Here is a 12601-nt window from a genome sequence, read left to right as displayed (position 1 = left end):
GTCTAGACCTAAGCTGTCACCCCGGAGCTCGAGACTGGGTGTTCGAGTAGCACCCCCATGAAAGTCACTCAAGGGTTGTCTTCAACACTTTCCAACGACCCTAGCAGCTACACGCGATGCCACCGCCGCCGCTGCACAACCATCCCTCCACGTCAAGCTAGCATCCATAATTTGCATCTCACCACTGAGGGCAACCCCCGAATCTAGAAAGATCAGAGATGAACACTCCCGAAGATCTTTCGGCGACTACCGCTATTGTGAAGTCGTAGGAGGTTGTTGCAGGACAGTCACAGTCGCCCCCACTGGCCGGCTGGATCTTGATCACCACCACCAAGGTGTGGACCGTATTGCTGCCGACCGCCTGCCAACAGAGAGCCCAACACACGTGGTCAATACTTCACAGCCGCCGCAGTCCACCTACCAGCAGAAAGCCTGGCGCACGACGGCCCTCCGCGCGCCAAATCTGACCGGATCTGGTCAAAGACCGGCCCGCGCACAGAAGTCCCAGCTCAACACCACCTAGCTCTCCATGGTGGCCCATCGGCGCCGCCGCAACCCCCCATCAGTCCCAAGCCACCGTCGGGAGCAGGCACCGCCTCAACCACCCATCAGCCCCATGCCACCGATGGGAGCAGGCGCGGCACCACGCTGCTTTGGCCTAGATAGGGGTCGCACCCCCGCACGCCTGGGGGCCCTGCGCACTTAGCCGCCATGAGAGAGCGATGTGAGCCCCCGCCACCGTTGTCGGCCGCCCGGGCTTAACGAAGTGGCATCCTCCGACTACAAGGGGAGGAAGAGAGGAGCGGTGAGTCCGGCGGCTAGAGTTGGTTGCTCCTCCCGAGTCGGCCGTGCGGGGCGCGACGCGGGGGTTGTTCTCGCATGACGACAAAAAGACGGTCTAAGTGGTGAGATAGCGCTGGGTTGCAAACCCAAAAAATAAAAGAACAAAATAGGAATTGGAAAGAGAGATGTGGTGTTCTGCTGCTATGGCCAAGGAAATCACAGATGTTGCTTCGTAGCTCAGTACAAGTGTCATTGTACTCTCATTAAATTAAATGGTTTGTGTACTTGGTGCATCTGAATACGAAAATTCTAGAGCAACGGGGTAATATGGAGGGTTTACGGGATCTCTTAACTAACTAAACCTCACACCCCCTCCCCCCCACCCCCCCGCGATTTTCAAGGGGTGTGGGCCCTCCACTCCCTATTCTTCCAATCACTTTATCCCACCTAAGCACCTGGGAAATACCCTTTGGCTCTCGCATGTATATACACCCTATATGGGGTTTTTTTTAATAATTAAACAAAAAGTCAAAGTACTTCAAAATTATTTTTGGATTAAACTTGACTTACTTGTGCACTAGTATATAAATTTTCACAAAAAAACCTACGTTGACTTCACAGCGAAAAAGACAAAATTTGTTTGCTATTATAGGTCACTATTCATGCTATTTTGACCAAAAATTTGTCTTTTTTGAAAAGAAGTCAAAGAGAAATTTTCTTTTTGTGAAACTTTTCTCACTAATACAATGAAAGATCAAGTTTATTTTAAAAATATTTTCAGAAATTTTTGACTTTTTGTTGAATTGCTATTTTTCTTCTATATAGGGTACATATGTATCCACGAACCAAAAGTTCCCCTCCCTAAGCACCTTCGTAAAGTCAGTAAAAACTTGCCCGTGCGTGTATCATTGCTCATCTGAATACAACCAACCACACCCAAGTGTGAGCGTACAAGTGAGGAGCTTCAGCGGGTCACATGACATCCCCCTCCCTTCCTTCCTCCCTCCCTTCTCACTCCCCTGTCGCTCACTCACCCACTCGCGCCCGCGCACACAGAACTAGCCAAGGAAGCGGAGAGGAATTGCCATTTCGGGAAAGGAGAGGGGAATCAGATCGGGCAGATGGCCGCCGGCGACGTCGCAACCGTCTTCCTGGAGATGAGCCTCGGCACTCGCCTAGCCGTCTCCTTCCCCGCCGCATCAACCACCGTCGCCGACCTCAAGCGTGCGTATTTTCTTGCTTCTGTACCTTCTTGCTTGCCTACCGCCGGCTGGCTGGCTTTGCGATGGTTCAATCCTCTTGCCTCAAGAACAAATCTTGTCTCTTTCTCTCGGTTGCAAATCAAATCAGATCGATTCGTCTGGGCCTGAGCTGACAAAACCCCAATCTTGGGTTAATTTCCTTTTTTGGTTTGTACCAGGCAGAGTGAGCCATGAGCACGCCGCATGTTTCCCCAACTATGGCCAGATCGCCGTCCAGTCCGTCAAGGTACTGTCCAATCCATCACGGAAATTGGCCGATCCATCGATTTTACTAATTAACATGCCCGCTGATCCATGTTGAATGCTGCTGCCTTGAGCAGGTCGAGCAGGGAGGCTCGTGGTTCCACCTCGCCGACTCCATGGCCGTCCGGGACGCGTTCCAGTTCCACGGGGCCAACGAAACCTGGCACCTCCAAGTAGACGCTCTGCCTCACCCTCAGCATCTCGGCCAAGGAATGGCCACCGAGGGACACTCCAAGGATTCCTCTGCTGCTCACTCTGAACCAAGCTGTGAGATGCTGGCTGACCAGGTTAAAGTTGAAGTTGGAGCGGACTCTGAACCAAGCTGTGAGATGCTGACTGATCAGGTTAAAGTTGAAGTTGGAGCGGAGGAGCCATTGTCAGCCAAGGGCAAAAGGAGCAGCAACGGGACTGATCCGAAGGGGTCGAAGGAAGCAGAGGCCACATCAACAGAACAGGGGGCATGTGAGAGGAAAAGGCTGCGGCCAAGGATCAGAGTTGGCAAAACACCCATCACCAAGGCGGCGAACAGCAGCGGCAGCTCGGAGTCGGAGGAGATGGACGTCAACACCGTCGGCGTCGACGCGCCGCCGTCGCAGTTCGTCGTCATGCTCAAGGAATGCCACTTTGTCACCAAGAACGGGCAGTACCTGGTGAGAGCGTCCCTACTCTACTCGATCACACGCGCACTTTCGTCCTTGTAACTAACTCCGTGTCTCCGTCGCCGCCGATCGACGCAGAACGTGCCGCGGGAGTTCAGCGTGGCGCATGGGTACGCGGAGAGGAAGAAGGTGCTGCTGCGGATGGGGGGCGAGTCGTGGACGGTGAACCTGAAGCACGCCCACAATGTGCGTGGCAAGGCCCGCACGTCGTTCCGGTACGGGTGGCACCAGTTCTGCGTCGACAACCACCTCCGCGTCGGCGAGACATGCTTCTTCCGAGCGCTCGGCCAAGGCGGCGGCGACCGCCATGTGCTCAAGGTGGAGGTGCGCAGGCTGGACGGCAGCTACGCCAGCTGATATGCCTCTGTCCGTTGCATCGGCATAGCCGTCTCAAGCAGGGCTCTTATCTTAGACTGCAATGCATTGCATTGTGGTAGCCCAATATTAATATGCAGTTTGCTCCTTTATACTCTATGTTTCGCTTGCATATGCTAGTTTTTATCAACCTCCTCATTATCTAATTAATTAGCTTTGGCTGACAATTTACTGCGCTAGCTTTGTGTGACAATGTATTGTGCATTTGTGCTAGCTATAGAATCTGAAAATGTGATCTCAATCTCCACATCTCGATCAGGCCTATGTCTTTCGTTTTGGGAAAGTAGTGGCTGCACCCACCGCGGTGAACAGTAAATTCGAAAAAGAATAGAAAAAGACAAAAAAATCTGAAATTTGAAGGATGTGAGTATGAGCAAATGTTTTAGAAGCTTGCAAAGTTTGATCACCAAAAAACATCAAATGATCTCCATACAAAACGAAATACAAATGATGCTCCTGCACGCATGTTACTGTTCAGTGTTCACATGTTTTCAGCACAAACTATTTAGTTTGGTTCTTATATTTTTAGTTACAATAATTTGTTGGATGGACCTAATAATAAACTAAAAAGAAGGGAGAAATTGTTTTCTTTGTGGTGTTTGAAGGGGAGCCTTGGCGCAGCGGTAAAGCTGTTGCCTTGTGACCATGACGTCACGGGTTCGAATCCTGGAAATTATTTTTGAATTTACTGTTCAACGGGTGCATCTGTGCTCAGGTTCCGGATTGAATTATCGCCGAGTGAATTGGTATGATGCAGCAAGGAAGGTCTTGATGAGCTCCATGACACCAACTTGTGAATCAACATCAGAATTGATCTAATGCAGATCCGCCTGTAGTCCAGATGCAAATTAATCATCCGACTGGAAGAATGCCTGTTGACTGTTTTCAGTTGATATGAGAGGAAGTCCATTTCTTAACTCCTGCCCGACTGCTTTCCATTTCTTATATTCCAGAGAAAAGAAATAGAACTGGTGCAAGGAAGAAAGAGGCACTTAAGCTCTTGGCCTTCCAAACGTAAGCTTGTGATGCAGCAAAAACAGATTTGCACTGAACACTGTCACAGAGCATACAATTGCATTATCCAGAAGACACAGCGCCCGCAAGCTGCATCAATAAATGAGTGGCATGCCTGCTATGAGATTGCTTACTTTGTGATGTGCAACTCTGACATAGCATGATCAGGGTAGAAGTATATACCTTTGAAACAACTCAATGATATGCGTTGCGTGGATAAAAGTATGTGCTTAACCCAGTCATCAGTTCACATATTTTCCATCAATTTTGACCTTTAGCTTTCTTGTTGCTAGCCACCTGCATTGAGTAGCCAGAACCATGCTGCAACCGCCATGGCAGGTTATATTCAGTTCTTCCAGCGAAGGTGGCAGGCCCTTTACTGGCAGCCACAACATGCGGTGACAATTATCGATCTCCAGCTTCTTGAGGGAGGGAAGGCGGTGCAGCTCCGCAGGAAGATCTACGAGATACCTGCATTTCCAAAACTGGAGCTCTTCCAGGGACGTGATGAGCAGAAGCGCTCCCGCTTGCTCATCTGTTAGCCGCGTTGCTTCACTCTCGCAACTTCGAAGTTCTAAGCGTTGTAGGGATGTGAGCTGCTTGCAGAATGGCGTGGTAAGGACACACGGGTTATCGGCCACAAGCTTTTCCAATTGAGGGCATAGCTCATAACCTTGCCTTGACACATGCTCTAGAAATGGTGGCAAATTGGGGGTGCTGAATAAGCTCAAATGCCTAAGGAACTGGAAGCCCTCTAGTGCGGCGAGCGATGGACATCCCGAAATATGCAACTCCTCCAGTGCCGTGCATGACTGTAGCTGTAGAGACTCCAAACTTTTATTGGACCATATTTGGAGTTTTTTAAGGCAGGTGAGATTCCTTGGAAAGCATGGTTGCAGCATTGCTCGAGAATAATCGGCTATCTCGAGATGTCCAAGTGATTGAGGGAGGAGACAACTTCCATTCACCTGGCCATCATTTCCATCAATACGCACCGAAGATGAGAGCAGCTCAGGGCAAGACCAAATTGTTAGCTTCTCGAGGGAGGTAAATCCAGATAAGCCTTCCTTGCTATGGCAAAATGTTAGATAAGGGAATTCCCTAATTTCCATCTCCTTGAGAGAGGAGAGGACATTTAACGGAATGTGCAAGAGTCCGTCTGGAGCTGAGCTTGTCAATGAGTCATTTGAATAGCCTGATGAAGAAGCTTGCATGGTTGAGATAAGATTTGACTGACTGTTTTCTCCCTCTTCTATTGATAACTGTGTTATCTGTGGGCAGTCCCATAAACTTAACACCATCAGAGCCGTCGCATGTCGCAGCATCAAAGATAGCCACTTCCCCGTTATGCCACAACAATAAATTCTGAGATTTTCAAGAGATGGGAGGGCAGTACAATTTGCAACTACCACATCTTCATGGGCACACTCTGGTATATCTAGAGAGAAATGTTTTCCACAATTGCTTATTTCCAAACTCTTTAAGGAGACTAGCTGACAAAAACCTTCAAATGGAATAGACATCAGATTCCGGCAATATCTGATACACAAGTACTTAAGGCCCCTTAGATTATGGAATGCTAATATTCTGTCATCCAGTGTCCACATCTCATAAAACCACCCAGCATGTAAAAAACTTGGACCGTCGATTTTCAATGTTTCTCCGGATGATCCCTCCATCCTTGGCAGTGTTGAAACTCTGTTGATAAAGAATTCAGAACATGTGGTTGAAGGTGGAAGAGGGTGCATTACTTCCAAGTGAGGACAATCGTAGATAATTAGCTTTCTAAGACCAGGCAACCATGATTTCTGCTTGCTTTCGAATTTAATGCCCCCATCAAGCAAATCAAACACCTTCAGTGCACTACACATCTTGATATTCAGTACTCTTAAACTAGAGTTCATATCCCACAGGGAACTGCAGGAACATTTCTCCAACTTTGGCATTTCAACTAAAACCAGCTCCTCCAATGAAGGAAACATTGCTTCCATTACTTTCTGCATGTTGCACAACGTCAACTTCGTAAGAAACGGAAGCATTTCCAAAGATGGAAGTATTTGCCATTCTCCACAATCCTCTAGATGAAGCGTCTGCAAAGAGGTAACTGAAAAATTGCTGGCAAGCCAAGTTGGGGAAGTAGTACCATTGTACCCAAATATCCGCAGATGCTTTAAGCCTGGATGTGGTTCAAGACCCTCGAGCACCTCTCTTGCTTTGCCACTGTGATCATTATACTTCCACGACAAGCGCAGCTTTTCTAAGTGTATTTTGTCCCTCAATTTTGCTCCATCAGCCTCATCTTTAGTGGTAACATTTTCAAGTCGTGAGACACCTAGTTGCAGAAGCTCGTTCATGGACTGAAGTTGTGTTATCTCAAAGCTGCTAGTATTTTGAACCCTAAAATCATGTAGCTCCAGAAGGGATGTCATTTTACCAATGCAAGGAATGGAAGAGGATAGTCCTTCTACAACAATATGACGCAGGCTCACAAGATTATGGATACCATTAGGTATCATTGGATCAATGTATGAGCCAGTGTCTAATACTTGAAGATGGTAGAACTTGCTCAAAACTTGAGGTAAAGCCACTCCTGGCGTAGGAGCCTTCAGATAGCGAAGATGGGTAGGATTTACTAAAGTGCACACGAAGGAACTAAAATCAGAAGCTGTTGCAGACATTTGCAGCAGACGTAAATTATGTGCCTTTTTGAATATATCTTGAAAGGATTGGAAAAAGAAAGAGTCATACTGCCCAATTAACACCAGTGTCCTCAATCTTCTTACTGATGTAACTGTATTTCTCAAATTTTCTTCAAACTTGTAGCTACGTGGTATCCTTCCATCTTGATTCTTGCAGTATGCAGAGTCGGTTACTATTGACAAATGTTGTACAGTTGGCAAAATTTCGTTGCACCATAGATCATCTATAATTGCACACTCATTTCTTGAAACCACCCGTCCAAAATCATGCATAAGGCCACACATAGCATAGGAAGTTTGTCTGCCTTGAAATGGCTCTTCTCTTACAACTCGATTATGGACTCTCATGACAAAAATTTCATCTCGAAAACGGGTGCTCTCATCTTTGCATTCAACTTGCTGAAAGAAGCCTAGATTCACCAAATCAGTCAGATAATCATGTCCTGTCTCCTCCAATTTCTTACCTGAGTGGTTACAGTTCACAAATCCCTGTGAAATCCAAATGCGGACCAACTCATCACCAAGAAACTGATGGTTGTAGGGAAATATAGAAACGTATGAGCAACATTGTTGTAGATGGTAGGGTAGTTGATCATAGCTAAGCTTTAAAGCAGACATGATGCCCCTGCTTAGTTGCAAGGATTTCCAACATTCATTCTTCAAAATGGTACTCCAATGATCAACAGTAAGCTGCTTTCTTAATAGTTCTCCTGCAGATCCAGCTGCTAACGGGTTGCCCATTAACTTCTCTGCTATTTGATGCCCAATGATGCCTAGAGTTTGATGCTCTTCGTAGTTCTCATCACCAAATGCACGTGATTTGAACAATAACCAAAAATCATCATTTGCCAAAGCACCTAAGTTGACCGGTTCGAGGGTACCTATCCTTTGTGCAACAGAGAAATTTCTAGTTGTGATAATAATCACATTGCCCTTCACACGAGTTGATAGCATTGGAGACAACAGTTTGTTCCATAGGTAATCATCCAGAGTGTCCCAGACATCATCTAAAATGAGCAGAAACCTTTCCGACTGGAACTCCATATGTACCTTCAAGATCTCCTGAAGCTTCGCAAAATCATTTATTCCTTCATGACTTTCTTGAGAAATGAAGTCTAACATCTCTCTTGTAAGCCTTACTTCATCAAAGCTGTTTGACACCCATAGCCATTTCCGTTCAAACTGCTCTTTTACTGTTGGATCATTATATACGAGTTGTGTGAGAGTTGTCTTGCCAACTCCTCCAATGCCTACAATAGGCAGTACAGACACACCTTCATGTTTATCAGATGTAATCATCTTTATGATGGTGCTCATCTCTGAATCTCTCCCATACACTTTTTGCTGATTAAGACTTGATGTTGTTGGGCACACATCATTTGAGCTTGTAATAGAGGCCGATCCATGCATCTTGAGAACACCACTCACATCCTCTAGGATGTCTTGTAACTGCTGAGTTATTTCCTGTATCCTATTGAAACAATCTGCCTTGTGCCAAAGGTTAATGTTAGCTGCGGTGGTTTGTGCCAACTCCTCATCTCTTCTCCTTTTTCTGCTGAACAAATCACCAATTACAACAGGTGCAGCATTTGCAGTAGCATCACAGATGCTGCAATAAAAAGAGACATTGTAGATTGGCTATTAGAAATGCAACATTTTCTCCAAGTGCTATCCGAAATGCAATATTTTTTCAACTCAAAATGCTGTGGAAAAAAGTGAAATATTGTCCAGACAAACATCATGCTATAACATGTATTCTTGTATAATTTGGTATACAAATATGCCCGTATGCATTCTGTACAAAGAGAAATTTTGTGCACTCTGAACACATACACTCTCCAATCTTCATGGTTGAAGCTGAACTGATTTGTCTTTTTTATGAAGGACGTATATAGCCACATTTAGCATAAAATTTTCCAAGGTTACCTGTTACCTATCAGAGCACAATGTATACATGCAAATATTTTCTTATTTTTATTTTACAACTCTTTTATAGAGAAAATACATTTTGAACATCGGGTGGGCATCCACCCCAATGATAAAATACTTTACAACTACTAGAATCACAATAGTGGGTTGATTATATAAGTTAAAAAAACATTGAAAATGAAAACAGGTGCGTGGATGTAAATTTTTAGGATCCAGAGGAAAACATATGTTACTCTTTAAAATGTGTACCATGAAGAGTTTGGCGGCTGGTCAGTTCCTCTGGGGTTCTTACAACCCTCACTCTTGACATGGTTGTTCAAGATTGACGTCCCTCTGTCGCTTCCGCACTTAACTGCATTTTGACAGTGTTTAAACTTTGCTTTCACAGGCTTTCCGTTGTTTTCCTCTGTGATATCAAAATCACACCATGCTTTGGACCATTTCTTGCCACCACTGGTACCAAGTATATTAGCATCACCTCCCCTCGATCTCTCATCTACTCGCTCTGCTTCATGCATTCTGCCAGGATCGCCCCATGCAACTGCAGAAAAAAAAAAGGTGAATTAGCATGCATGCTTGACAAAACCCCACCCACATACACACACGTGCACAGACACAGGGCCCTTGAGCTGTGTTTAAGTACTGGGATCAGTTGTGTTAGTATAAACCTTGTTCTGGTCTTGTGATATACTATGTGTTGCGCAAGTGAACAAGTTGCTTTGTGACAGGTTTCATTTGTTGGAACTGTCATGAGTGTATTACATGGGTGGTGTGCTGGACTTGGTCCAGACCGATGTATGCCAGCTCAACAAGATTGTAGAGAGTTCTGTTAAGAGTCGGTTGTGTCCATGTATAAATAAACCAGCATTTGTTGCTGGAGAAGTAGAATGGAAATTTGGCATTCGTTGCCTGAAAAACTACCGTGTACAGGTTACTCTGTTTTCTCTCCTCTGCTGTCTCTTGTCCAGTTAACTCGGTGTGGAGGACAAACACAAATTCACTTCGGGTGTGCTCGTGAGTCCGCTGGACTGAAAGAGGGAGCAGGCCGGCGGCTAACAAGTTGACCCCAATCAAATTACGAAATCCTTCACTATATTAGTACTAATCACTATTCATCTGTACAAGATGACCCCATCAAACTTTTTCTGCCTTCGTTCCTGCACACACGCGCCTCTTTCTAGTACTGGTTGTGTTTGGGGGTGGTCACCGGCATGGAAGAAGAATGTGAAGAAGATTAGGAGAACACATTTTCACGACTCGGGAAGAAAAAATAAATCTTTGGTGACGGCGTCGTGCCACATTTTGGTAGGGAGAGCGACTAGAGATTTGATCACATGCCTCTCAAAAGTTTTGACTTTGATCATATCATATGCACACTTTCCAATGAAATTTTGACCAGGTAGAACAATAATTTGACCAGCCTTTTCTGTGGCAATAATTAATAATATTGCCCATTTTTTCTTTGCCCGTTTGTTATGTGCCTATTTGATGAGCAAGGCAATTCGCCTGATCCAAATCCGAACTAAAGAAAGAAACGCGGATGCGAACACTTAACGACACATTGTCCAGTGCTCTCTCAGTTCCTTTTTTCCACATGGTAGTATTGAGTATTGACTATTGAGTGCTATTTGGGCCTACTTGTTTCACTGCTATTGAGTGCCATAGTGAGCTGCCATTTTCTCTAGGGACAGAGTTATCCGGGGCCTATTTAGAGAAGACTGAAGGGTAGAAAAAAGAGCAGAACAGCTGCTGTTTTGCCCAGTGGCATTTTGGTCTCCTCCGATACACTATGGGGATGCTGCTGTTATCAAATTGACATGGTAAATGCGCATATGATCCAAGTGCAAACTAGTGTGAGGCATGTGATGAAATCCCTCTTCGTACCGCATATGATGGACCTACAGGAGTTACGCGTACCTCCTTGGACCTGCTGCTGGAGCCTGCAGTAGTCGAGGTCGTCGACCACTTCGTCGGCTTCGTAGAGCAGGTCCTTGAGGCGAGCGAGAGACCGGGCCAGCGGCTCGTTCGCGGCCGCCCGCCCCCTCACGGCGCTGACCGCCACCTCGACCCTCTCGACCTCGCGCCTGAGCCTCTCGATGTCGTCGGCAAGCCCGGCTTGGCGGATCCACGCATCCAGCTTGTCGATTCGGAGTGTTCCGAGGATGGCCTGCGCCAGCCACACAATCGCGGCCTCCATCAGATCCGGCAGAAGCGGTTGTTCGCCGGAGGATGGTCGGTGGAGGAAAGTGCAGGGATGGGGATGAAGATCAGACAGTCAAGCCGTGGACAGCAATATACAATGCAGCGGCGACTTCCCCTTTCTTTCGGTGAGATGAACTTCAGCGCGAAGTTTTTTTTTTCCTTCGCTTGAATTCGGACGAAACAAATGACGAGGGAGAGGATGCACGCAAGTGCGGGCACGCACTTTATGGGCCGTTGATCTGCGCCAAGATTCGCACATATGTCTATGTATATGGTCTTTTTGTGTTGTATAAGACTTTGTATGTGTCTGTAACGTTATGTAATCTAATCGTATATCGGTTTATTTGTGGGGCCAGATAACTGACATATACAAGTCCGAAGAAAAACAATTCATTCACAGGACAGGTCGTGAGATCAAGGTGCCCTTAGGCCTTAGCTCCATCTCCACGTCCAGAGACCAAGGAGCTTCTCCGATGTGAGGTAGCGGCGAGTACGATAGACCCAGATGGGAAGAAGAGAGGTGCCGCCGCTTGAGAGATGTGGAGCACCTGAGGGAAGGCAAGGAGGGTGCCGCCTCAATCGGAGAGAGGAGGGGTGGGCAGAAGGAGAGACCGATAGAGGACGGGCATAATTTTTTTCAGGTAACACAAGATGCACGCAGAAGGAATGAAAATATTTATATCTATATTCCTATATCTCCTCATGATATAGTGTATGATTAACTTTGAATATCGGTTGTTGGATGGAGCCGATCCAATGGTTGGGGGGGTGGCAAATACGAGTAGTCTTGACCGTTGGATATTCTCTCCACCATATTGAATTCTGCCACATGTTACTAATTCGGAAGATTCCACACTTGTGCTTAGCAAATCTGAAAACGAAGACACTTCTTCTTTGTTCTAAATTCTTCCATACTACAATTCTTCATTCATTCATGATTATTCTATCATTTGCGTTGTACATTATGCAGATAACACATACACTTCTCATTTGTTCTAGACTCTTCCATACTTCAGTTCTCCCAACTTTTTCTTTCCTTCCAAAAGAATTGACATTTATGTTTACTTTACTTTTTTTTGGTTCAAAGCTAATGCAACATCTTCCCAAAGTCCAATTTTCTTTGCGAATGGAGTACCCAACTATTCTTATATGAAAAACCAAAGCGATAAAAACCGAGGCAGACCACGTGTCACCCCCAAAAGCCGGTGGTAATTCAAAACCTTCACGGTTTAGTTTTGTGATGTATGCCATCTTTCTTAACGTTGTCACCCTGTTGTTTTGTGCATTTTTCTCTGTATTTACAAGGACAGACTTCATATGTGTATGTGACTGAAACTGGTCTTATTTTACTTTTACCTCCTCTGCCTGGGCCAAAGTTGTGTGTTGAGTGTTGACATGATCGCCATGTTCACGACAACGGATTCAGGGTGCTCAT

At 45.9% G+C, this 12601-nt stretch overlaps 2 protein-coding genes across 2 annotated transcripts; one reads left to right on the top strand and one right to left on the bottom strand.

The window, feature by feature from the left end:
- Nucleotides 1–1754: 1754 nt before the first annotated feature.
- On the top strand, nucleotides 1755–3563 carry LOC109772638 (uncharacterized). The gene is made up of 4 exons (XM_020331346.4): nucleotides 1755–2007; nucleotides 2204–2271; nucleotides 2366–2938; nucleotides 3026–3563. The coding sequence occupies exons 1-4, from the start codon at nucleotides 1905–1907 to the stop codon at nucleotides 3302–3304; spliced, it is 1023 nt and encodes a 340-aa protein (XP_020186935.1). The 5' UTR covers nucleotides 1755–1904; the 3' UTR covers nucleotides 3305–3563.
- Nucleotides 3564–3686: 123 nt separating this feature from the next.
- On the bottom strand, nucleotides 3687–11286 carry LOC109772618 (disease resistance protein RGA2). Its single transcript, XM_073509026.1, has 4 exons — nucleotides 10882–11286; nucleotides 9214–9505; nucleotides 4520–8644; nucleotides 3687–4426 (listed from the first exon to the last, which is right to left on the bottom strand). Exons 1-3 carry the CDS (start codon nucleotides 11159–11161, stop codon nucleotides 4579–4581), a joined length of 4638 nt encoding a protein of 1545 aa, XP_073365127.1. The 5' UTR covers nucleotides 11162–11286; the 3' UTR covers nucleotides 3687–4426; nucleotides 4520–4578.
- Between the last annotated feature and the right edge of the window lie 1315 nt (nucleotides 11287–12601).

The sequence above is a fragment of the Aegilops tauschii genome, chromosome 2, assembly GCF_002575655.3.
Source record: "Aegilops tauschii subsp. strangulata cultivar AL8/78 chromosome 2, Aet v6.0, whole genome shotgun sequence".
NCBI classification, from domain to species: Eukaryota; Viridiplantae; Streptophyta; class Magnoliopsida; order Poales; family Poaceae; genus Aegilops; species Aegilops tauschii.
The sequence above is the reverse complement of the archived record's forward strand: the minus strand, read 5'-3'. Positions and strand labels throughout refer to the sequence as shown.

What these genes read in the sequence shown, in the direction of transcription:
- LOC109772638 (XM_020331346.4), top strand. Translation starts at nt 1,905, where the DNA reads ATGGCCGCCGGCGACGTCGCAACCGTCTTCCTGGAGATGAGCCTCGGC. An exon ending in CACCGTCGCCGACCTCAAGC is followed by an intron (nt 2,008 to 2,203) that starts GTGCGTATTTTC and finishes GGTTTGTACCAG; the next exon opens with GCAGAGTGAGCCATGAGCAC. An exon ending in TCGCCGTCCAGTCCGTCAAG is followed by an intron (nt 2,272 to 2,365) that starts GTACTGTCCAAT and finishes TGCCTTGAGCAG; the next exon opens with GTCGAGCAGGGAGGCTCGTG.
- LOC109772618 (XM_073509026.1), bottom strand. Translation starts at nt 11,161, where the DNA reads ATGGAGGCCGCGATTGTGTGGCTGGCGCAGGCCATCCTCGGAACACTC. An exon ending in CCAGCAGCAGGTCCAAGGAG is followed by an intron (nt 9,506 to 10,881) that starts GTACGCGTAACT and finishes TTTTTTCTGCAG; the next exon opens with TTGCATGGGGCGATCCTGGC. An exon ending in CAGCCGCCAAACTCTTCATG is followed by an intron (nt 8,645 to 9,213) that starts GTACACATTTTA and finishes TTTTTATTGCAG; the next exon opens with CATCTGTGATGCTACTGCAA.